General features: G+C 45.1%; 1 protein-coding gene across 4 annotated transcripts in view; it reads right to left on the bottom strand.

The window, feature by feature from the left end:
* The window catches only part of LOC139265182 (kelch-like protein 4), a 224,549-nt gene that overhangs the window by 82,439 nt on the left and 116,990 nt on the right, over positions 1–25,120 (bottom strand). For 2 of the 4 annotated variants that reach the window (XM_070882111.1, XM_070882113.1), the window contains 2 exons: positions 13,685–13,843; positions 12,212–12,348 (listed from right to left, as the gene is read on the bottom strand). In XM_070882111.1, the coding sequence (XP_070738212.1) occupies positions 12,212–12,348; positions 13,685–13,843 (296 nt within the window). Of the gene's footprint in view, positions 1–12,211; positions 12,349–13,684; positions 13,859–25,120 lie in introns of all 4 variants that reach the window. The other 2 variants (XM_070882110.1, XM_070882114.1) reach the window with 2 other exon arrangements.

Raw genomic sequence — 25,120 nt, 5'->3', positions numbered from 1 at the left:
CAGCCTCTTAGCATCCTCCTCACAGCTCTATTACACTCAATTCCTTCATCTAAATCATTGAGGTATATTGTAAATAGCTGGGGTCCCAGCACTGAGCCGTGTGGCACCCCACTAGTCACTGCCTGCCATTCCTGACGTGGGGAGACCTGGCAGACAGGCAGTACTGTGTTCCTAACACAGATGAGACTGCAGACAGGGAGGTTAAAGTAACAGTGACCTCAGTCTTTATTAAGACACACCAGAGTGAGGAACAGGCCTTAGGGGCCGGCTTATATACAGTGCTCCCAAGGGATACTGGGATCCCTTGGGACTTCATGGGATGTGCTTCCTGGTGGCGGAACATGGGAGTGCATGCTTTACAGATACATAACATCACTCCCCCACCCCCTCCAAAGTCAAAGTGAAAGCTATTTACAAGGTGAGGCAGTTGGGAGCCTTTCTTTCCCTGGTGGACCGCCTCGGTACAAATGTCTGTTCTGGTGTGTTGGCTGTGCCCTCGCTGGGTTGGCGTGTTGTTGGCCCTGCAGGGCTGATGGGTGAGCCTGGCCTTGCTGGGCTGTTGGGCGTGATGGGTTCGATTTTCTGGTCCGGGGTGGTGTCGTTGATCCTTTGGGTGTGTGTTGTGGGCTCAAAAAAGGTGGTGTCTGCTGTGGGTTGTTCAGGGCGATCTGTGAACCGCAGCCTTGTTTGGTCCAGGTGCTTTCTGCAAATTTGTCCATTGTCTAGTTTGACTACAAATACCCTACTCCCTTCTTTAGCTATCACTGTGCCCGCGATCCACTTGGGACCATGTCCATAGTTTCGCACATACACAGGGTCTTCAGATCAATTTCCCGTGACACAGTGGCGCGACCATCATTTACATTTTGTGCTGCCGCCTGCTCTCTACCTGATCATGCTGGCTGGGGTGAACCAGTGAGAGTCTGGTTTTAAGTTTCCTTTTCATGAGTAGCTCAGCCGGGGTGTGAGTGGGGACTCATGCGATGGCTGAGCAGTACTCAGGACAGGCGGATTTTGAAGTGAGCCTTCTGTGACTCGTTTAAGGCTCTGTTTGATTGTTTGTACTGCCCGCTCTGCCTGCCCATTGGAGGCTTGTTTCAACAGGGCCAAGGTGACATGTTTGATCCCATTGTGGATCATGAATTCTTTAAATTCGGCACTGGTGAAACATGGCCCGTTGTCACTGACCAGTATGTCAGGCAGGCCATGGGTGGCAAACATGGCCCTCAAGCTTTCAATGGTGGCGATGGCGGTGCTTCCTGACATTATTTCACGTTCAATCCATTTTGAAAAAGCATCCACCACCACCAGGAACATTTTACGGAGAAACGGGCCCACATAGTCGACATGGATCCTCGACCATGGTCCGGAGGGCCAGGACCACAAACTTAATGGTGGCTCTCTGGGCGTGTTGCTCAACTGAGCACACACGCTGCATGGCATACACAGGACTCTAAATCAGAGTCGATACTGGGCCACCACACGTGGGATCTGGCTATCGCTTTCATCATTACTTTACCAGGGTGTGTGCTGTGGAGATCAGAGATGAACGTCTCCCTGCACCTTTTGGGTTACCCAACAGGCAGTCTGCCTGAATGGACAGCTCGTCCTTTCGCCGCTGGAACGGCTTGATTAGCTCTTGCATTTCAACGGGGATGCTGGCCCAGCTCCCATGCAGTACATAGTTTTTTACTAGGGACAGCAGGGGATTTTTGCTGGTCCAAGTCCTAATCTGGCAGGCCGTGACAGGTGATTTATCATTTTCAAACGCTTCCATGACCATCAACAAGCCTGCGGGCTGCGCCACCATGAACAAGTTTGCAGGCTGCGCCATTTCCACCCCCGTGGTGGGCAATGCTAGCCGACTGAGAGCATCCGCACAGTTCTCGGTGCCTGGCCTGTGGCGGATGGTATAGTTATATGCTGATAGTGCAAGTGCCCACCTTTGTATGCAGGCTGAGGCATTAATATTTAGCCCCTTGTTTTCAGCAAATAGGGATATGAGGGGCTGGTGATCAGTTTCCAGCTCAAGTTTGAGGCCAAACAGGTACTGGTGCATTTTCTTCACCCCGAACACACACACTAATGCCTCTTTGTCAATCATGCTGTAGGCCCTCTCGGCCTTAGACAAGCTCCTGGTGGCATAGACGACAGGTTGCAACTTCCCCACAACGTTAGCTTGTTGTAATACACACCTGATTCCGTACGACGATGCATCACATGCTAGCACAAGTCTTTTACACGGGTTATACAATACAAGCAGCTTGTTGGAGCATATAATGTTTCTGGCTTTCTCAAAAGCAATTACTTGTTTTTTTTCCCCATACCCAGTTGTCACCTTTACGCAATAACACATGTAGGGGCCCTAAGAGGATGCTTAACCCCAGTAGGAAGTTACCAAAATAGTTGAGGAGTCCCTGGAACGACCGCAGCTCTGTGACATTCTGTGGCCTGGGCGCGTTCCTGATGGCCTCTGTCTTGGCGTCTGTGGGCCGAATGCCGTCCACCACGATCTTTCTCCCCAAAAACTCCACTTCTGTTGCCATGAAGACGCATTTCGACCTCTTCAGCCGCAGCCCTACGTGATCCAGTCGCTGGAGGGGCTCCTCCAGGTTTTGTAGGTGCTCGACGGTGTCCCAACCCGTAACCAATATGTCGTCCTGAAAAACCACCGTGCGTGGTACCGACTTGAGTAGGCTCTCCATGTTTCTCTGGAAGATCGCTGCAGCCGACCGAATTCCAAATGGGCATCTGTTGTAGATGAACAGTCCCTTGTGCGTGTTGATGCAGGTGAGACCCTTCGAAGACTCCTCCAGCTCCTGCGTCATGTAGGCTGAAGTCAGGTCGAGCTTGGTGAATGTCTTGCCTCCTGCCAGTGCTGCAAATAGGTCATCTGCCTTCGGTAGCGGGTATTGGTCCTGTAGCGAGAAACTATTAATAGTTCCTTTATAATCGCCGCAAATCCTGACCGTGCTATCACTTTTGAGTACTGGAACAATCGGGCTGACCCACCCGCTGAATTCCACTGGGGAGATGATGCCCTCGCGTTGCAGCCTGTCCAGCTCGATTTCCACTCTCTCCCTCATCATGTGAGGTACTGCTTGCGTCTTGTGGTGAATGGGTCATGCCTCTGGGACCAAGTGGATCCACATCTTCACTCCGGAAAGGTTTCCAATGCCTGGCTCAAAAAGGGAAGGAAATTTGTTAAGAACCTGGGTACATGAGGCCTCATCGACATGTGATAGTGCTCGGATGTCATCCCAGTTCCAGCGGATTTTGCCCAGCCAGCTCCTTCCAAGCAGTGTGGGGCCATCGCCCGGGACAATCCAGAGTGGCAGTTCGTGCACCGTGCCCTCGTGGGTGACCTTGACCATGGCGCTGCCCAGGAGAGTGATGAGCTCTTTGGTGTACGTTCTCAGTTTCGTGTGGTTGGGGCTCAGGACTGGTCTGAGTGTCTTGTTGCACCACAGTCTCTCAAACATCTTTTTACTCATGATGGATTGGCTAGCGCCACTGTCCAGTTCCATGGCTGCGGGTAAACCATTCAATTTTACATTTAGCATTTCGTCGAACATGTGTGCACCCCATGTACTTCACATCTGCCTCTTCTCTCTGAGGCTCGAAATTGCTTTGATCCACCATGGACCGATCTCCCTCTGCCACGTGGTGGTTAGCAGGTTTTGCAGAGCTTGCACCTACATATATGTGAGGACACACCCTCCCAGGAGAGTGCAGGCTAGTCTGCACCCGGCCCTTCCAGGGTGGGGATAGCTCGATGCCTCCTAGCTCCGGGGTGATGGGGATCCTCCTCCTCCTTCTCAGGTGGTACTGCTGGCTCGACCTGCAGCGGATGTCCCCTCATGATGGCCAGGCTGTGCAGCATGCAGCAGACCATGACGATTATGGAGATCCATTGAGGAGAGTACAGCAAGGTGCCACCAGAGCAGTCCAGGGAAAGGTACCTCTGCTTCAGGATGCCTATGCATTCCTCGATGATGCACCTGGTGGCACAATGAGCGTCATTGTATGCATGTTCTGGTGTTGTGCTGGGGTTCCGCAGAGGAGTGAGCAGCCAAGTGGACAGGGTATATTATTGTCCCCAAGCAGCCAACTGCAATCCTGATTGGGGCTGGTCAAGACAGTGGGCGCACTGGTCTGGCGCAGAATGAACAAATCATAGCTGCTGCCTCCCGTGCCCGCTGCCTCTCTGCACGGTGCTGACGGCGACGTCTTCTCCTGCGTGCTGCCCTGCTTCTGAGCAGGTATACCAGGTGTCACCCTCCCAACACTCCTCCCATCCTCAGGGTGAACCCTGCCAAGCAGGTCTCTGCAGCCCACAGGCCTTCACTGAAGTGTTAGACCTGAAAGTTGTACTAAAGTGTGTGCAAACCTCTGAGCAGCATTCAACAGGTTTAATGGAGCCAAAATAATTTTTTAAAACTATATGAAAAGCTAAATACGGCGGATAATGGAATCTGAAATAAAAACATGAATAATTAATACAACTATTTCCCTACCAAAGGGCCGCGATCACGACAACACTCCAGCGGTGTCACATTCGAGCACTAACTTGAATACCTCACGGGGGCACTGCCTGAAGACGTCCTACCTTGTTGCAGCTGAAAATCCCTGTGTTGGCCATTTTCCAGTGGCCCGCCCGCTGCTTACCTTACCACAGGAAACCTTCCTTTACTTCTGATAAGTCCTTACTATACACTATAAATGCACATGAGGCACATACTTGAGAGAAGGTCACTCTGTGATCAGTTACCTTTATTATCAAGACCTCAAGTGATGAAGGTGGGTGGAGCTTCTCCTTTTAAACCTGAAAGTCCAGGTTAGGAGTGTCTCCCACAAGTTCGCCCTTGTGGTCAATGTTCTCGAGGTGTACAACTTAGGTCAGCTTATACATGGGTTACAATGATAGTTGAATACATGACATCACCTCCCCCGCAAAGTCTTATTGGGATCACAGGTTAAGTCTCTCTGATGGTTTACGCTCCCTTGTAGAGCGCCTGAGTTGGGGCTCCAGGTGTTGGGCACTGGCCTGAGTGTCTGCTGTTTGCGGTGCCTCAGGCCTGTCCGGACTGCCCACAGTGACTGGGCTCTCCTCCACTTAGTTCCGGTGTTCAATCACCTGTGTTGGAGTAAACTCTATGTCGTGTTCTTCCTCTGCTTTTTCTATGGGGTTGCTGAATCTCCTTTTAGTTTGATCCACGTGTTTGCGGCAGATTTGTCTATTGGTAAGTTTAACTACCAAAACCCTATTCCCCTCTTTGGCAATCACAGTGCCTGCAAGCCATTTGGGCCCTCCAGCGTAATTAAGGAAAAAAAAACGGGGTCATTGACATCAATACATCGCGCCCTCGCATTCCTGTCATGGTAGTCACATTGTGACTGATGCCTGATCTCAACAATTTCTTTCATAGTAGGGTGTATAAGGGATAACCTGGTTTTGAGTGTACCTTTCATTAGCAGCTCTGCGGGTGGAACCCCTGTGAGTGAGTGTGGTCGGGATCTATTGGCCAACTGGAGGCGTGATAAGTGGCTTTATAGGGAACCCCTTGGATTCTGAGCACCCCCTGTTTGATTATCTGCACTGCTCGTTCCGCATGGCCGTTTGAGACCGGCTTGAACAATGTCGTTCTGACATGGTTGATTCTATTGCTTGCCATGAAGTCCTGGAATTCAGTGCTTGTGAAGCACAGGCCATTGTTGCTGACCAAGACATCCGGTAGACCATGGGCGGCGAACATTGCCCGTAGACTTTCTACCATGGCAGAGGATGTGCTTGAATTTAAAATGGCACACTCGATCCATTTGGAGTAGGCATCTACTACAACCAAAAATATTTTTCCCATGAAAGGACCTGCGTAGTCCACATGGATGCGTGACCATGGCTTGGCGGGCCAGGACCAGGGGCTAAGGGGGGCTTCCCTGGGTGCGTTGCCCAGCTGAGCACACGTGTTGCACCTGCGAACACAAAGTTCCAGGTCTGCATCTATCCCTGGCCACCAAACGTGTGACCTGGCAATTGCCTTCACCATGACAATGCCCGGGTGCTCATTGTGAAGTTCTCTGATAAACACCTCTCTGCCCATCTAGGGCATGACTACTCGGTTTCCCCACAGTAGGCAATCGGCCTGAATCGAGTGTTTATCCTTGCGCCTATGAAATGGTTTAAATTCCTCAGGGCATGCCCCGTATATGGCTGCCCAGTCTCCATTCAGGACACATTTCTTAACTAAAGACAGTAGCGGGTCTTTATTTGTCCAGAATTTAATCTGACGGGTTGTCACAAGTGAGCCTTCGCTTTTGAAAGCTTCAGCAACCATGACCATCTCAGCATCATGCTCAGTTGCCCCTTCAGTGGTGGCTAGTGGGAGCCTGCTGAGTGCATCGGCGCAGTTTTCAGTGCCCGGTCTGTGCCAAATTGTGTAGTCATAGGCGGCTAACGTGAGTGCCCACCTCTGTTTGCGGGCCAATGCATTCGCATTTATGGCCTTGTTGTCGGCCAAAAGGGACATTCAGGGTTTGTGATCTGTCTCCAGCTCAAATTTCCTGCCAAACAGGGACTGGTGCATTTTTTTTACTGCAGATACACATGCGAACGCCTCCTTTTCTACCATCCCGTAGCCCCTTTCTGCCTGGGACAGACTTCTGGAGGCATTAGCTACCGGCTGTAACTGACTATTGGCATTCACATGCTGCAACACACACCCGACACCATAGGACGATGCATTGCACGTTAAAACAGATTTCTTACACGGATCATATGACGTTAACAGTTTGTTGGAGCATAACAAATTGCGTGCTCGATCAAAAGCCCTTTCCTGGCTGTCCCCCAAGACCCAATCGCGACCTTTGCATAGGAGCACGTGTAGCGGCTCTAACAGCGTGCCCAATTTGGGAAGAAAGTTACCAAAATAGTTCAGGAGTCCCAGGAACGAACGCAGCCCCATCGTGTTACGGGGTCTGGGTGCTCTCTGGATCACTTCTGTTTTGGACGCAGTTGGTCTGATCCCGTCTGCTGCTACCCTCCTTCCCAGGAATTCTACCTTTGGAGCTGAGAAGACGCACTTCGCCTTTTTCAATCGCAGCCCTGCCCGGTCCAGTCTGCGTAGCACCTCCTCCAGGTTGTGGAGGTGTTCTTCAGTATCGCAACCCGTGATGAGGATGTCGTCTTGAAAAACCAACGTCCTTGGAATCGACTTGAGGAGGCTTTCCATATTTCGCTGTAAGATCGCGGCGGCCGAACGAATCCCGAATGGACATCTGTTATACTCAAACAACCCCTTGTGTGTCGTGATAGTGGTCAGCTTCTTCGACTCACTCGCCAGTTCGTGGGTCATGTAAGTTGAGGTCAGGTCCAATTTTGAAAAAAGTTTGCCACCGGATAGCGTCGCAAAGAGGTCCTCCGCTCTCGGTAGCGGGTACTGGTCTTGGAGTGACACCCAATTGATGGTGGCCTTGTAATCAACACATATCCTGACCGACCCATCTGCCTTGAGCACCGGCACAATCAGGCTCGCCCAGTCACTGAATTCGACTGGCAAGATGATGCCTTCCCTCAGCAGGCGGTCCAATTCGCATTCTATCTTTTCCCGTATCACGTACGGCACCGCTCTGGCCTTGTGCTGTACTGGCCTGGCGTCTGGGTTTATGTGAATCACTATCTTGGTCCCCAAGAAAGTGCCGATGCCGGGTTGAAATAATGAGTCAAATTTGTCCAGGACCTGTGAGCATGATACTCGCTCCACAGAAGAAATTACATTGACATCGTCCCATTTCCAGTTCATGACAGCAAGCCAACTCCTCTACAGTAGTGCGGGACCGTCCCCCGGGACAATCCAGAGTGGCAACCTGTTCTCCGAATTTTTGTGGGTCACGACTACCGTGGCGCTACCTAGCACCGGAATGATCTCCTTTGTCTGTAGCTGTGCGTCAATCGGCAATAATTTTGGCCTCCTGGCCTTGGACACCCACAACCTTTCGAACTGTTTGATACTCATCAGGGACTGGCTGGCCCCCATGTCTAGCTCCATTAATACTGAGATGCCATTGAGGAGCACTTTCATCATTATCGGTGGCGTCCTGGTATATGAACTGTATGTGTGCTCCACATGAACTTGCTGAACTTCAGCATCCAGCGATTTCCCCCAGTATTCATTTGGTCTCGTAGGGCTTACATCGGGCCTGTCCTCCTTGTACATCAATCTGGCTGCAGGCTTCCTGCACATATGCGCCAAGTGACCACTGACGTTGCAGTTTCTGCAGGTATATTGCTGATACTTGCAAGCTCTGGCTGGGTGTTTGCCTCCACACCTCCAGCATGAGCTGGAGGCCCCGTTGTTGGAAACAAAAGGTTCATTACCAGTCGATCTTCTCTGACTGTCTCTGTAACTGTCCTTAAGTGCACCATTAACAGGTGTTGATGGCCCCATTACTGGCCGCATTGTCCATTGCGATGGCATGAATCGCTGTTCAACTAGCCATTGTCTCTGTTGAATTTCCCCTTTGGGTTCGACTACATGCTGGGGCATGTACGATTGCCCTTGGCTGCCGAGAGAACTGTGTGCCGCATTAACAATGTTGACTCCCTGGTCGTTTGCCGCATTTGAGCCAAGATTTTTGTCATACATCATTCTGGTCTCTTCCTCCCCTGAGATAAATGTCTGGGCTATCAGAGCCGCCACTTCCAAGGTCAAGTCTTTGGTCTCAATCAGTTTCCTGAAAACCCCAGCGTGCCCGATGCCCTCAATAAAAAAGTCTCGCAGCATCTCTGCTCTGCATGCATCTGGAAACTTACATCGGCTCGCCAGTCACCGGAGATCTGCCACGAAGTCTGGAACGCTTTGCCCTTCTCGCCGCCGGTGCATGTAAAACCAGTGTCTCGCCATGTGCATGCTGCTCGCTGGTTTAAGGTGTTCACCGATCAACTTACTGAGCTCTTTGAACGTCTGGTCCGCCGACTTCTCTGGCGCTAGACGGTCCTTCATCGGAGAGTATGTTCTGGATCCACAAACCGTCAGGAGATGAGCCCTGCGTTTGTCGGCCGAATCCTGTCCCAGCCATTCCTTAGTGACAAAACTTTGCTGTAGTCTCTCAATAAAGTCGTCCCAATCATCACCAACACAGTACCTCTCTTCTGTGCTGCTAGCGGCCATGCTCGCGTGGTTTAAATCCCAGTTTCTCGTCACCAATGATAAGTCCTTACTATACAGTATAAATGCACACCAGGCCCATATTGAGAGAAGGTCACTCTGTGACCAGTTACCTTTATTAACAAGACCTCAAGTGATGAAGGTGGGTGGAGCTTCCCCTTTTATACCTGAAAGTCGAGGTTAGGAGTGTCGCCCACAAGTTTGCCCCTTGTGATCAATGTTCTCAAGGTGTACAACTTAGGTCAGCTTATACATGGGTTACAATGATAGTTGAATGCATGACAACTTCGGCTTCACCTCACCATTTTTGGCAAAAGTGAGCACTGCTCAAACTCGCACCCCCACCCCGCCCACCCTGCCCGAGCTGAATATAGCTTGGGGAGGGAAAATTACCCGACCATGGCGGCCGATTGATTTTTTTGATTGGCCGCCCAAACCCCGCGGTAGTCATTCCTTCAGGGACGGTGAATTTCCGCCCCATTATATCCTCTTAAGAAAAACTTGATCACATAATTAACACATAACAAATTCAATCATTTAACAAAGTTACAAACTTCCGCATCCGTCCTTCCAATTGCTTCAGCATCTCCCCAGTACATCATAGTAGCCTCGGCATTAATTCTTCCCCCATTTCCCCAACCACAAAAGGAAAGAAAGACTTGCATATATATAGTGCCTTTCATGAACACCGGACGTCCCAAAGTGCTTAATGGCCAATTAAGTACTTTTTGAAGTGTAGTCACTGTTGTAATGTAGGACAAGCAAGCAGACAGCCCCTCTGTAACACACACCCCAGTCCATCTCAGATCCAACGTAAATAATACACGGGAATGCACAGCAGACTAAAGACATGCATATCCCACCCTTTCCTCCATTGCCAATCCTGGCCACTCCAAGCTCTCCTACTCACTCCTTCCTGCAACTCTCCACTAGTCGTGCATCTTCTGTGCTTCTCACTCACTCCCTTCTGTAGCACTCGTAGCTTCTAGTTTCAACAGCTCCTGTCCCATTGTGAGAAATTTATGGAGAAAAATGCAGTGGTTACAGATTACTGAAGAAAAATGATGCAGTTGGCAGAGATTGCTGGAGTAACAGAAGAAGCACTAAGATCATGGGACTGGAGGTAATGTATTAGCATGGATAGGGGATTGGTTAATGGACAGAAAAGAGAGTCGGGATAAACAGGTTGGCTGGCTGTAACTAGTGAGGTGCCACAAGGATCAGTGCTGGGGCCTCAGCTATTTACAATCTATATTAATGATCTAAATAAAGGGACAGAGTATAATGTATCCAGGCTTGCTGATGATACAAAGCTAGGTGGGACAGTAAGCTGTGAGGAGAACACAAAGAGTCTGCAAAGGGATATAGATAGACTAAGTGAGTGGGCAGTTAGGTGGCAGACGGATTATAATGTAGGGAAATGTGAGGTAGGAAGAATAGAAAAACAGAATTTTTTTTTTAAATAGTGAGAAACTTTTAAATGTTGGTGGTCAGAAAAATGTGGGTGTCTTGTGCAAGAAACACAGAAAGCTAGCATGCAGGTACAGCAAGCAATAAGGAAGGCAAATGGCATGTTGTCCTTTATTGCAAGGGGGTTGGAGTATAACAGTAAGGAAGTCTTGCGACAATTGTACAGGGCTTTGGTGAGATCACACCTGGAGTACTATGCACAATTTTTGGTCTCCAAATCTAAGGAAGGATATACTTGCCTTGGGGGTGGTGCAACGAAGGTTCATTAGATTGATTCCTGGGATGAGAGGGCTGTCATATGATGAAAGATTGTGTAGAATGGGCCTATACTCTCTGGAGTTTAGAAGAATGAAAGGTGATCTCATTGAAACATATAAGATTCTGAGGTGGATTAACAGGGTAGATGCAGTAGAGAGGTTGTTTCCCCTGGCTGGAGTGTCTAGGACTAGGGCACACAGTCTCAGGATAAGGGGTAGGCCATTTAAGACAGAGAGTAGGAGGAATTTCTTCACTCAGAGGGTTGTGAATCTTTGGAATTCTCTGTCCCAGAGAGCTGTGAATGCTGAGTTTTTGAGTATATTCAAGGCTGAGATAGATAGATTTTTGCAGTCTAGGGGAATCAAGGGAACTGGAGGTTGGGCAGGAAAGTGGAGTTGAGGTCGATGATCAGCCATGATCTTACTGAATGGAGGAGCAGGCTTGAGGGGCCATATGTCCTACTCCTGCTCCTATTGCTTATGCTCTTATGTCCTCATCAGTGAGAGAATTAAAGGGAGGTGAAAATAAAGAGAACAAGGGACAGTAATAGAATCAGAGGAATAATGATCGAAAAAGAAATAGGAAAAAGTGGAGTAATAGAGTAATCATGCAGAAAGAACAGAATGTTCTACAAGCAGCACCAGCAAAACAAATTTGACCTCAGGCACACCAGTTCAAAATAGAATCCCACACCCCTTCCCCATCTGATTGATAAACTAAGCCCTTGAAAGTCAACAGCAAGAGCTGGGTGAAAAACAAAGGGGCAACATCAGTTCAATATAGGTCACCTATACAGAACACACAGCTTCATCTGAGCAATGTCCTGCGTTATCTTTGAGTAAATATAATTATTTATTATTTAAATCCAACATTTTTGCAAACTCTTTGGATTAATACACTAAAATTATAAAAATACAAGAACTTTTAGTTTAATTATTGACATCTTTGGATCACATGGCTGTGTGTGATCCATGTAGGATTGCTAAATGGCTAAAAATAAGAAAGGACTAAATATATATCACTCTTGACTAGCGTGTGCTTGTGCACAGAAACAACACTTGAGCATTTGACAATTTTCCAAAACTGGAAGCATAAACCAGTTTTAAGTCTTCCACCTAAGTACAGTATTGAAAAAAAACATTCAATGCACACATCCTCTACCTTGAAATATGTTAAGAGTCAAGACAACTGACTCTTTTGTATTGTGAAATGCAACTACCGTTTCCTTTATTGGAAATCTGAAGTGGAGGTTGACCTCCAAGATAGGCATTGTTACTGAACTGATAAAATGTCCTCTATAAATATTACATTAAAGTCACCTGTGTAAGCATAATGAACGAGTGCCTTAAGTGCATCTGGGTCTACACCCTCCATTTTAATTTCTTCTTGCTTGGCCTCGCGTACATCATTTGTAAACATGGCAGCAAAATAGTCTGAAACAGCGCTGAGGACGAGCCTGAAAACAATGGAGATAACATCAGAGATAAGCAGAAAGCTTCTAAATAAATACTACAGCACTAATGTTTTTGTCATTTTCATTATCCGGAAAGCCACACTTTAATCAAATATACTTTTATATGTGCATTTAAGGCATTTCTACAGCAATCAAGCCTTCACACACCAAAGTTATTTAAGTCTACTTGACTACATTTAATGGACTTGCATTCTGCTAGCAGGTAAACATCATTTTGATTACTGGTCAAGACATAATAGATTGTAAATTATGCAGCATCATATAAAATACTGAAATTTACATTTATAATTTCCACCAATTCATTAGTGAAAACCATGAGTACACAAATTAAAATTTTATCTAGTGATAGGTGATCCCATAGGAAGTATTAATGATGTAAACATTAGAAGTTCTACATTGTTATAAGTTTTTAATGAATATCAATTTTGTTCAGCAGAAATGTCATTCAAACTTTGATTAGGCTTTGTTTAAGCACTGGCGTCTTGAGAAATAAGCCAAAAAGCCTTTAATCACCACCATCTGGCACTCCCAGGAATTCAAAGCAAGGACTGGGGTGAAATGAGGACAGTGATTTAATGTTTAATTCCTGTTGTTCATTTGTGGCCCATGTCTGTGTGAAGTTGCAATTTTAGCGAGCTTCATTGTTGATTTATTAAAAATTACAAAAATAAAGTGACATGAATTTCCTTTTCTCCAGGGTAATTCTAAAAATACAGACATAATTGTGTCATTGCCCTCAGCAAAACTTTATTTGTTACAAGTGATTGTTAGTGGCAAGAAGATTCATATAGGAAGTGCATGATGAATAACTAAAACCACAATCTAGATCCTTTCTTGCTGCAATATTACACCTCTTTCTTTCCTCTTTCTTTTACAACATCACTGATGTGGATAAAAATTCCTGATGTCAAGGGGCTAAATTGGTATTTTATTTAACAGCAGAACATATGCCACCAGATGAATATTTGAATTCTACTATTCTTGTTGGCAGTGCAGCAAATTGAATAATAACTTGCCAACCATGTCAGTAGGTGACCCTTCATTTTCCTCACTTGTCCATTTTAATAGACCTGAGTTTGCACAGATTTCTAGGTTGATAAGAAACAGTGTAGTAAAAACTCCAATAAGTCAATAGACTTGTCTCTAATGTGTTATCATTGGGTGTTTTGGAATATTGGTAAAATAGTACAAAATGAACCATTTTGGCTTTTATCAACTGAAAAACACTGGTCATCCCATACGACTCCAAGTGGAATATATTTCACTAACACTGAATGTACTTGTCCTATGATACACTGAAATATCACTTAAACTTTACCGATGTGCAGGAATCTTGAGATCTCCAGCAATCAGGAGAACATCACACAGTTGCTTGTGTTGGAGGTAGTTCTCCATTTTCCGAAATGTTTGCTCTGCGTGATTCATTGACTGGAAGAACTCATCCGAACTACCGGAACTCATCCTATTAGAAGAACAGCTGTTCAAAGGCAACCTGTGGACAAAGGAAGAGAATGTAGGTTTGTTAATGAAGCATTTGGAGCCAAACCTGCAATCATAAATACATTTTCCAATCAAAGTGTGCTTCAGAAAGCCATTGTGAAAATCAATACTTAGTCTCTTTTAACATAAAGCTAATGAAACACCATAGTGCTTTGGATCTCTCTTGGGTTGAACAACACAAAGTTGGTTAAGCAACTAATCAGAATTTAAGTGGAACTGATGAAGACCAGGATTTGCTAAGTAGTTTTAAGTCTTACATCAGTTGCCTTATATTTTTACTCTAAGTCTACAGAAGTTCATTTCTTAAAATTAAGTAGAACTGTCATGAGGAAAGTTATACTTGAGTAAAGCTAGCCATTATTGGGCTCTGGATACTTCATTAAGGTTATAGGATTAGTAAAATACCAAAAGCCTATCCTTCACCAGATGACATGCTATATTTTCTACCTCTTTAGATTGTGCCTAATTTACAACTCTTTTGGAGAAACCATAATTAATGAAATCAAGTGCCCCCCGATCTGGGGGACACTCCAAACACTTTTCATGTGCCTTTTTTTTTGTTTTTTGTTTGTGATTTTTGTGTTTTTTGGGTTTTTTGGGGGCATTTAAACCATAATTTACAAATGCCCCCTATAAAAGGGGTGTGCCTAATTTACAACTCTTTTGAGGGGTGGGGGGGGACAAAATAAACATTAGATCAAGTGCCCCCCCCCTGATCTGGGGGACATTCCAGACACTTTTAACTGCCCTCTTTTTTTATTTTTTGGTTTTTCTTGTGTTTTCTTTTGGGGGGCATTAAAATCATATATTTTACAAGTCCCCCCTATAAAAGGGGAGGGGGACACTAAAACCAGCAATTAAAACAAATTAAACTTTAAAACATATAAAATCAAATAAAAATTTGGTTGCCGGGGGTAACGATGCACTCCAGTCCCTCCGGCGCCCACCTCTCGCGGAAGGCCACGAGCGTACCGGTGGACACCGCGTGCTCCATCTCCAAGGACACCCTGGCCCGGATGTACGCACGGAAGAGAGGCAGGCAGTCAGGCTGAACTACCCCCTTGACCGCCCGCTACCTGGACCGGCTGATGGCCCCCTTGGCCGTGCCCAGGAGCAGTCCTACGAGGAGGCCCTCGGACCTATCCGCTCCCCTCCGTACAAGGTGCCCAAAGATCAGGAGTGTGGGACTGAACTGCAACCAGAAATTGAGGAGCAGCCCCTTTAAATAATGGACGCCTAATTTACAACTCTTTTGGGGGGGGGAACAAAATAAACATTAGATCAAGTGCCCCCCGATCTGGGGGACACTCCAGACACTTAACTACCCCTTTTTCTAATAAATGTTTTTTTTTGTGGGGTTTTTTTTGTGATTTTTTTTGGGGGGGCATTAAAACCATATATTTTACAAGTGCCCCCTATAAAAGGGGAGGGGGACACTAAAAATCCGGCAATTAAAGCAAATTAAATTTTAAAACATATAAAATCAAATTAAAATTTGGTTGCCGCGGGTAACAATGCACTCCAGTCCCTCCGGTGCCCACCTCTCGCGGAAGGCTGCGAGCGTACCGGTGGACACCGCGTGCTCCATCTCAAAGGACATCCTGGCCCGGATGTACGCACAGAAGAGAGGCAGGCAGTCGGGCTGAATGACCCCCTTGACCGCCCGCTGCCTGAACCGGCTGTTGGCACCCTTGGCTGTGCCCAGGAGCAGTCCTACAAGGAGGCCCTCGGACCTACCCGCTCCCCTCCGCACAGGGTGCCCAAAGATCAGGAGTGTGGGACTGAAGTGCAACCAGAAATTGAGGAGCAGCCCCTTTAAATAATGGACACCTAATTTACAAATCGTTTATATTCCTGCAGCTGAACTGGATTTAATAGTGTTAAATATATATATAATTAAGAAAGCTAACAAGCATTAATCATGTATGATGTTAACAGCTGAATTCCATTGATCACACAAAGACCAATGAGGGAATATGTGGCAAATCGATAACCTTCTGGGCTTAAAGGGTTCAATTATGAGTACAGATTGTATAAACTTGGCTTGTATTCCCTCGAGTTTGGAAGGTTGAGGGGTGATCTGATCGAGGTGTTCAAAATGACTGATAGGCTAGAGAGAGAGAAATGATTTCCTCTGGTGGGGGACTCCAGAACAAGAGAGCATTATCTTTAAATTACAGCAAGACAAAATCGGCAAGTACTTTTTCACACAAAGGGTATTGGAAATCCGGAACTCGCACATCCTGGATGCTGGGCCAATTCAACTCTGAGCTCTTTGTTAAGGAAAAAAGGAAAAATATAAGAACATGAGAAATAGGTGCAGAAGTAGGCTACCTGGCCCCTCGAGCCTGCTCCGCCATTTAATAAGATCATGGCTGATCTGATCATGGACTCAGCTCCACTTCCCTGCCCGCTCCCCAAAACCCTTTATTCCCTTATCACTCAAAAACCTATCCATCTCCGCCTTAAATATATTCAAAGACCCAGCGTCCACAGCTCTCTGGGGCAGAGAATTCCATAGATTTACAACCCTCAGAGAAGAAATTCATAAAAACATAGAAAATAGGTGCAGGAGAAGGCCATTCAACACTTCGAGCCTGCACCGCCATTCAATGAGTTCATGGCTGAACATGCAACTTCAGTACCCCATTCCTGCTTTCTCGCCTTACCCCTTGATCCCCCTAGTAGTAAGGACTACATCTAACTCCTTTTTGAATATATTTAGTGAATTGACCTCAACAACTTTCTATGTTAGAGAATTCCACAGGTTCACCACTCTCTGGGTGAAGAAGTTTCTCCTCATCTCGGTCCTAAATGGCATACCCCTTATCCTTAGACTGTGACCCCTGGTTCTGGACTTCCCCAACATTGGGAACATTCTTCCTGCATCTAACCTGTCTAAACCCGTCAGAATTTTAAACGTTTCTATGAGATCCCCTCTCATTCTTCTGAACTCCAGTGAATACAAGCCCAGTTGATCCAGTCTTTCTTGATATGTCAGTCCCGCCATCCCGGGCATCAGTCTGGTGAACCTTCGCTGCACTCCCTCAATAGCAAGAATGTCCTTCCTCAAGTTAGGAGACCAAAACTGTACACAATACTCCAGGTGTGGCCTCACCAAGGCCCTGTACAGCTGTAGTAACACCTCCCTGCCCCTGTACTCAAATCCCCTCGCTATGAAGGCCAACATGTCATTTGCTTTCTTAACCGCCTGCTGTACCTGCATGCCAACCTTCAATGGCTGATGTACCATGACACCCAGGTCTCGTTGCACCTCCCCTTTTCCTAATCTGTCACCATTCAGATAATAGTCTGTCTCTCTGTTTTTACCACCAAAGTGGATAATCTCACATTTATTCACATTATACTTCATCTGCCATGCATTTGCCCACTCACCTAACCAAGTCACTCTGCAGCCTCATAGCATCCTCCTCGCAGCTCACACTGCCACCCAACGTAGTGTCATCCGCAAATTTGGAGATACTATATTTAATCCCCTCGTCTAAATCATTAATATACAATGTAAACAGCTGGAGCCCCAGCACAGAACCTTGCGGTACCCCACGAGTCACTGCCTGCCATTCTGAAAAGTACCCATTTACTCCTACTCTTTGCTTCCTGTCTGCCAACCAGTTCTCAATCCACGTCAGCACATTACCCCCAATCCCATTGCACATTAATCTCTTGTGTGGGACCTTGTCGAAAGCCTTCTGAAAGTTCAAATATACCACATCAACTGGTTCTCCCTTGACAACTCTACTGGAAACGTCCTCAAAAAATTCCAGAAGATTTGTCAAGTATGATTTCCCTTTCACAAATCCATACTGACTTGGACCTATCATGTCATCTCTTTCCAAATGCGCTGCTATGACATCCTTAATAATTGATTCCATCATTTTACCCACGACCGATGTCAGGCTGACCGGTCTATAATTCCCTGTTTTCTTTCTCCCTCCTTTTTTAAAAAGTGGGGTTACATTAGCTCCCCTCCATAGGAACTGATCCAGAGTCTATGGAATGTTGGAAAATGACTGTCAATGCATCTGCTATTTTCAAGGCCACCTCCTTAAGTACTCTGGGATGCATCAGTTTTGATTGGGTGGCCCTTTATTCTGAGACCATGTCCCCTAGTTTTAGTTTTCCCTATTTGTGGAAATATCCTCCCTGCATCCATCTTGTCGAACCGCCTCACTATCTCATATGTTTCGATAAGATCACCTCTCATTGTTCTGAACTCCAATGAGTACAGGCCCAACCTACCTTCATAAACCAACACCCTCATCTCCAAAATCATTCCAGTGAACCTTCTCTGAACAGCCTCCAATGCAAGTATATCCTTCCTTAAATAAGGATACCAAAACTGTACGCAGTACTCCAGGTGTGGCCTCACCGTTACCCTGTACAGTTGTGGCAGGACTTATCTGTTTTTATACTCTATCCCCCTTGCAATAAAGGCCAACATTCCATTTGCCTTCCTGATTACTTGCTGTACCTGCATACTCACTTTTGTGTTTCAAGCACAAGGACCCTCCAAGTCCCTCTGTACTGCAGCACTTTGCAATTTTTCTCCATTTAAATTATAATTTGTTTTTCTAATTTTTCTGCCAAAATGGATACCTCACATTTTCCCACATTATACTCTATCTGCCAAATTTTTGCCCAGTCACTTAGCCTGTCTATATCCGTTTTGGGCCAGAAGAGACGAGGGCCCAGGGGCAGCACGGGCCAGCCCACATTGCGATATGTGTGCTCACTAGACCAGTGCAGCAGAGCTGGTCTCCAGTCGTCTTGGGTAATCCTTGCCACTGGACCAAGACCTAGCTTTGTCAAGATTGTGTGGTGGCTGGTGTGCAACGGCGTTAAAAGAAAATCCATGCACAGGTATCTTCCATCCTTCAAGATGTAGTTCTGGACCTGGAATATTAGGTCCTTCATTGAAACACCTGTGAACTCATCCCCTTTTGGCATGGAAGCAAGTCATCCTCGTTTCGCGGGATTGCCTATGATGATGATGAGATCCCTTTGCAGATTTTTTGTGTCCTCCTCACAATTTGCTTTCCCGCCCATCTTTGTATCATCAGCAAACTTGGCTACATTACACTCAGTCCCTTCATCCAAGTCATTAATATAGATTGTATCACGGTTATCAAGGTATGTAGAGCTAAGGTGGGCAAGTGGAGTTGAGGTACAAATCAGCCATGATCTAATTAAATAGGGGAACAGGATCGAGGGGCTGAATGGCCTACTCCTGTTTCTATATCTTAAAGTTCACAGCATAAAATATCTTGGCAAAGTAGTTATGTGTTTATCACAATTCAATTGCACTGTCAAGTTAATTTACAGGGATTCCGTGCTTCTGTTTTATGCTTGCATCCTGTAACCATTTTTAGCAGTTAATTTGTCATGGTTACCCAAAGTCAGGAATCGTCCTTGCAGCATAAGACGGAAATTCTAGAGTCATTTAAGTTGTCAGCACATTGTGTTGTTTTTGTAAATGAAGGCAAACAATAGGAGGTTACACAAAGTGAGAACAGTGGGACTGCAATCATTTATTTCTTCCCTTCAAATCTCACCAAACATTCAATTAACCAATATCCTACATGATCCGGAGAAACAGGCAAGCATTTAACCAGGTATAAACATTTTGGGCCACAAATTGCGGTCGGAGGCTTCACGCCAACGCAAGCCTCCGACGATCGAATACGATGCCTGCGGTCCCTGCGCACATGGAAAATTCCGTTTTGAACCGGCAGAATTCTAGGCAGCGCATGGCATTACGCCGCCCAGGAATGCTGCGCGCGTAAAGCCTGTGGCTTAGTTTGGAAAATAGTACCATCCGCAAGATGTGTCCAAAAAATTAATTTGAATAGGTCACGCTCCCGATTATTTTTACCTCCACAGTCTTGTTGTACGGAGCTGCCATTACTATAAATGGGAATACCCCCAAAACAAAGAAAACACTTTAAATAAATAAAAAAAACACCTCACTTGTTTAAAATTGATAGAAATTGAATTAAATGAAATGTTTTAGAACATTTTTTATTTTTTTGAAAAATGTTTTTGTATGTTTTAATAGCGTTGAAAATAAATTTACATAATGGACAGGGTGTTTAATATAAAAATGAGTCATAACATTTATTTTTTCAATCTTTTAAAACTCTTACATTGGTATAAGCAGGCCTTTTACCAGGCATTAGAGTTTTAAGGGCATTTGCTGGGCAAATACCCCAACTCTCCACCCATGGAAGCCCTTTACTTTCACAGTTGTACGATCGGTCATAAATTTTTTGACAGATCGCACATGCCGGGTTAAGGCGCATGCGCAGTGCACGCCTAGACTTGGAACTTGCGGGGCCTCTTCGGGCGCGTGTGCACATCGTTCACACCCGAAGAGGCCGCAATACATGGCCCTTTGCTTTCAATTAAAGGTTTCAAAGACTTTAAACATGCAAAGCAAAAAAAGTTGTTCATTAGTTTTCACACTATAGTACTAGTGCAATAGGGCACTTACAGAAGGGTACATTAACGGTTTAACTGTAGCATCTTTGTCCAGTTGAGGGTGAGGTAGCACAGCCAATCAGGGATTACCCCACCTGCTCCAGGGTGTTTCTGGGCTGGGACCCTTTTTCTGAGAAGCTACAGCGAGAGGTGAGAATAAGTCAATGAGGCAACATTGTCCATTAACTCTTTCACCGAGAATTTTTTTAGGTTTGCATTATGATTCTCCTTTCACTCAGTCAATAATGCAATCAATATGCAAAGGGCAAAGTGTGTTAAAAAGACAAGCCTGAAGGCTCTGTGCCTCACTGCGAGGAGTATTCGTAATAAGGTGGACGAATTAACTGCACAGGCAGCAATTAATGAATATGATATAATTGGCATCATGGAGACATGGCTCCAGGGTGACCAAGGCTGGGAACTCAACATCCAGGGATATTCAACATTCAGGAAGGATAGACAGAAAGGAAAAGGAGGTGGGGTATCATTGCTGGTTGAAGAGGAAATTAACACAATAGTAAGGAAGGACATTAGCTTGGATGATGTGGAATCTGTATGGGTGGAGCTGCGGAATACCAAAGGGCAGAAAATGCTAGTGGGAGTTGTGTACAGACCACCAAACAGTAGTAGTGAGGTTGGGGACAGCATCAAACAAGAAATTAGTGATGCGTGCAATAAAGGTACAGCAGTTATCATGGGCGACTTTAATCTACATATAGATTGGGCTAATCAAACTGGTAGCAATACGGTGGAGGAGGATTTCCTGGAGTGTATTCGGGATGGTTTTCTAGACCAATATGTCGAGGAACCAACTAGAGGGTTGGCCATCCTAGGCTGGGTGATGTGTAATGAGAAAGGACTAATTAACAATCTTGTTGTGCGAGGCCCCTTGGGGAAAAGTGACCATAATATGGTAGAATTCTTCATTCAGCTGGAGAGTGACACAGTTAATTCAGAGACTAGGGTCCTGAACTTAAGGAAAGGCAACTTTGATGCTATGAGGTGTGAATTGGCTAGAATAGACTGGCAAATGATTCTTAAAGGGTTGACAGTGGGTAGGCAATGGCAAACATTTAAAGATCACATGGATGAACTTCAGCAATTGTACATCCCTGTCTGGAGTAAACCTAAAACGGGGAAGGTGGCTCAACCGTGGCTTACAAGGGAAATTAAGGATAGTGTTAAATCCAAGGAAGAGGCATGTAAATTGGCCAGAAAAAGCAGCAAACCTGAGGACTGGGAGAAATTTAGAATTCAGCAGAGGAGGACAAAGGGTTTAATTAAGAGGGGGGAAATAGAGTTTGAGAGGAAGCTTGCAGGGAACATATAAACTGACTGCAAAAGCTTCTATAGATATGTGAAGAGAAAAAGATTAGTGAAGACAAACGTAGGTCCCTTGCAGTCAGATTCAGGTGAATTTATAATGGGGAACAAAGAAATGACAGACCAGTTCAACAAATACTTTGGTTCTGTCTTCATGAAGGAAGGCACAAATAACCTTCCGGAAGTACTCGGGGACTGAGGGTCTAGTGAGAAGGAGGAACTGAAGGCTATCCTTATTAGGTGGGAAATTGTGTTCGGGAAATTGATGGGATTGAAGGCCGATAATTCCCCGGGGCCTGATAGTCTGCATCCCAAAGTACTTAAGGAAGTGGCCATAGAAATAGTGGATGCATTGGTGATCATTTTCCAACAGTCTATCGACTCTGGATCAATTCCTATAGACTGGAGGGTAGCTAATGTAATACCACTTTTTAAAAAAGGAGGGAGAGAGAAAATGGGTAATTATAGACCGGTTAGCCTGACATCAGTAGTAGGGAAAATGTTGGAATCAATTATTAAAGATGAAATAGCAGCACATTTGGAAAGCAGTGACAGGATTCGTCCAAGTCAGCTTGATTTATGAAAGGGAAATCATGCTTGACAAATCTTCTGGAATTTTTTGAGGATGTAACTAGTAGAGTGGACAAGGGAGAACCAGTGGATGTGGTGTATTTGGACTTTCAAAAGGCTTTTGATAAGGTCCCACACAAGAGATTGGTGTGCAAAATCAAAGCGCATGGTATTGGGGGTAATGTACTGACGTGGATAGAGAACTGGTTGGCAGTCAGGAAGCAGAGAGTTGGGATAAACGGGTCCTTTTCAGAATGGCGGGCAGTGACTAGTGGGGTGCCGCAGGGCTCAGTGCTGGGACCCCAGCTCTTTACAATATACATTAATGATTTAGATGAAGGAATTGAGTGTAATATCTTCAAGTTTGCAGATGACACGAAACTGAGTGGCGGTGTGAGCTGTGAGGAGGACGCTAAGAGGCTGCAGGCTGACTTGGCCAGGATAGGTGAGTGGGCAAATGCATGGCAGATGCAGTATAATGCGGATAAATGTGAGATTATCCACTTTTGGGGCTTAAACACGAGGCAGATTATTATCTGAATGGCGGCAGATTAGGAAAAGAGATGCAACGAGACCTGGGTGTCATGGTTCATCAGTCATTGAAAGTTGGCATGCAGGTACAGCAGGCGGTGAAGAAGGCAAATGGTATGTTGGCCTTCATAGCTAGGGGATTTGAGTATAGGAGCAGGGAGGTCTTACTGCAGTTGTACAGGGCCTTGGTGAGGCCTCACCTGGAATATTGTCTCCTAATCTGAGGAAGGACATTCTTGCTATTGAGGGAGTGCAGCAAAGGCTCACCACACTGATTCCCGGGATGGCTGGACTGACATATGAGGAGAGATTGGATCAACTGGGCCTTTATACACTGGAGTTTAGAATGATGAGAGGGGATCTCATAGAAACATATAAGATTCTGACGGGACTGGACAGGTTAGATGCGGGAAGAATGTTCCCGATGTTGGGGAAGTCCAGAAACAGGGGATACAGTCTTAGGATAAGGGGTAGGCCATTTAGGACTGAGATGAGGAGAAATTTCTTCACTAAGAGTTGTTAACCTGTTGAATTTCCTACTGCATTGAGTTGTTGATGCTAGTTCATTGGATATATTCAAGAGGGAGTTAGATATGGCCCTTACGGCTAAAGGGATCAAGAGGTATGGTGAGAAAGCATGAAAGGGGGGTACTGAGAGAATGATCAGCCATGATCTTATTGAATGGTGGTGCAGGCTCGAAGGACCGAAAGGCCTATTCCTGCACCTATTTTCTATGTTTCTATATGTAGCTGAATGAGCCTAATCATAAATCACAGTCAACTAGTAAAGCAACAATATTTCTGTATAAACTGCAGTAAAATTAATTTTAAAATAATGAATTCATGGCAAACTCGGAACTAAGTTTGGAAGTTGGTGTTTTAATATGTCTTGGTGAATTGGCTTATTCTACATTCGACAATTGGGACATTTTCACAGTGTAAGTCTGCAAATTTAAATTCACTATAATTAGTGTAAATGTTCTTTCAACAAAAGTATTGGCAGCCTCAGCCTGCATGCAACAATCTTTGCATTATTTCCCCATTTACATCAAAACAATATTGGGGCTGTACACTCATATTAATTTTGCAAATAGCCGCCATTTGTCAACTGTTTTTAAACAAGCAAGATGATTACATTAATCATATGTATATATGCCTGATTTTAAAAAGAAATATACCATCTTATTTGAGCAAACATTGCTGTAACAATCTTGGGAAGTTCTTACTGCAGCCATTTGAAGAGTTGAGAAATAACAGATACTCACGGCCGCAGTAAATTATACAGAGGTGTTGTGTCTATTCCTTTGACCATCTTTTGATTTTGATATTGAAGTTTATGTCATTCCATAATCTTTATAATCATCAATCTTTTAGTAACATGCAATTTATGCTACCCTTTTTATTGCTTGGTTTGCACCATGTACGTTCTCTCCAGCTTATAAAAAATAAACTGCTGAATAGTCAAACCTATTGCTGCCTGCTTTTGTTTTGCATTGGTTTGTAAGAAGTATAAAAGGTTGCTGATGATTAGGACAATTTGCATAATAACTGATTAATCTCCTCTGCATTTGGTTAAATCTTCAGTATATGTTACCAGGTATATTGTTCATGCAAATCGTTGACAATTTTAACCTGTGCATTATCTGAATCAATGACAGGCTGTTGTATTATATTCTACCTGGAAGATCTATGGCCTTTGTTTCATATGCAGTCCAGAGCAGCTCTGTTAATTCCTGCAGGAGTCCTTGCACTCTCGGGCCAGGGAAGACAACCAGTAGAGATGTGGATTTGGCATGACATAATCAGACTAGTTGGAGCCTAAGTATGCCCCTTTGCTCCCAAGAATATTAGAATCTCATAAAATGGTGCAAGTGAGAAGAAAAGACTGTGTGATAGTTTCCCGGAGCTATTGCAGCTTTAAATTACTTACTGCATATCGACAGGGAATATTCCAAAAGCTGCCAATCATCCAAACTAATGTTGACACTCTTCTGAATCTTAGTGCTTAACCGTACATTGTAAGAACGTGGGGGAAGTGATAAAAATTATAAATACACGGTACCTATTTGCTTTTCATTTCTTTTTATAAACTCAGAATAATTAGCAGCTTCTATTTACAAATCACAGTTGCAATTAGCAGAGCCGAGCTGCCAGTATATATTAGATTATACATGCATCTTTCACATTTTCATAAGGATTTTATTTTGCTGCTGAATTTTCCACCCTGTCCCAATTAACAACTATTTTTAGCACTTCTTTCTCTGCAGTAGGGGGAAATTATAGGTTTCTTTCCTTATGAATCAGCTTAGTAGAACACATTGCAGCACAGATG

The sequence above is a fragment of the Pristiophorus japonicus genome, chromosome 6 (genome assembly GCF_044704955.1).
Source record: "Pristiophorus japonicus isolate sPriJap1 chromosome 6, sPriJap1.hap1, whole genome shotgun sequence".
Lineage (NCBI taxonomy): Eukaryota > Metazoa > Chordata > Chondrichthyes > Pristiophoridae > Pristiophorus > Pristiophorus japonicus.
Note: the sequence above shows the minus strand (reverse complement) of the source record. Positions and strands in the feature narration are given on the sequence as shown.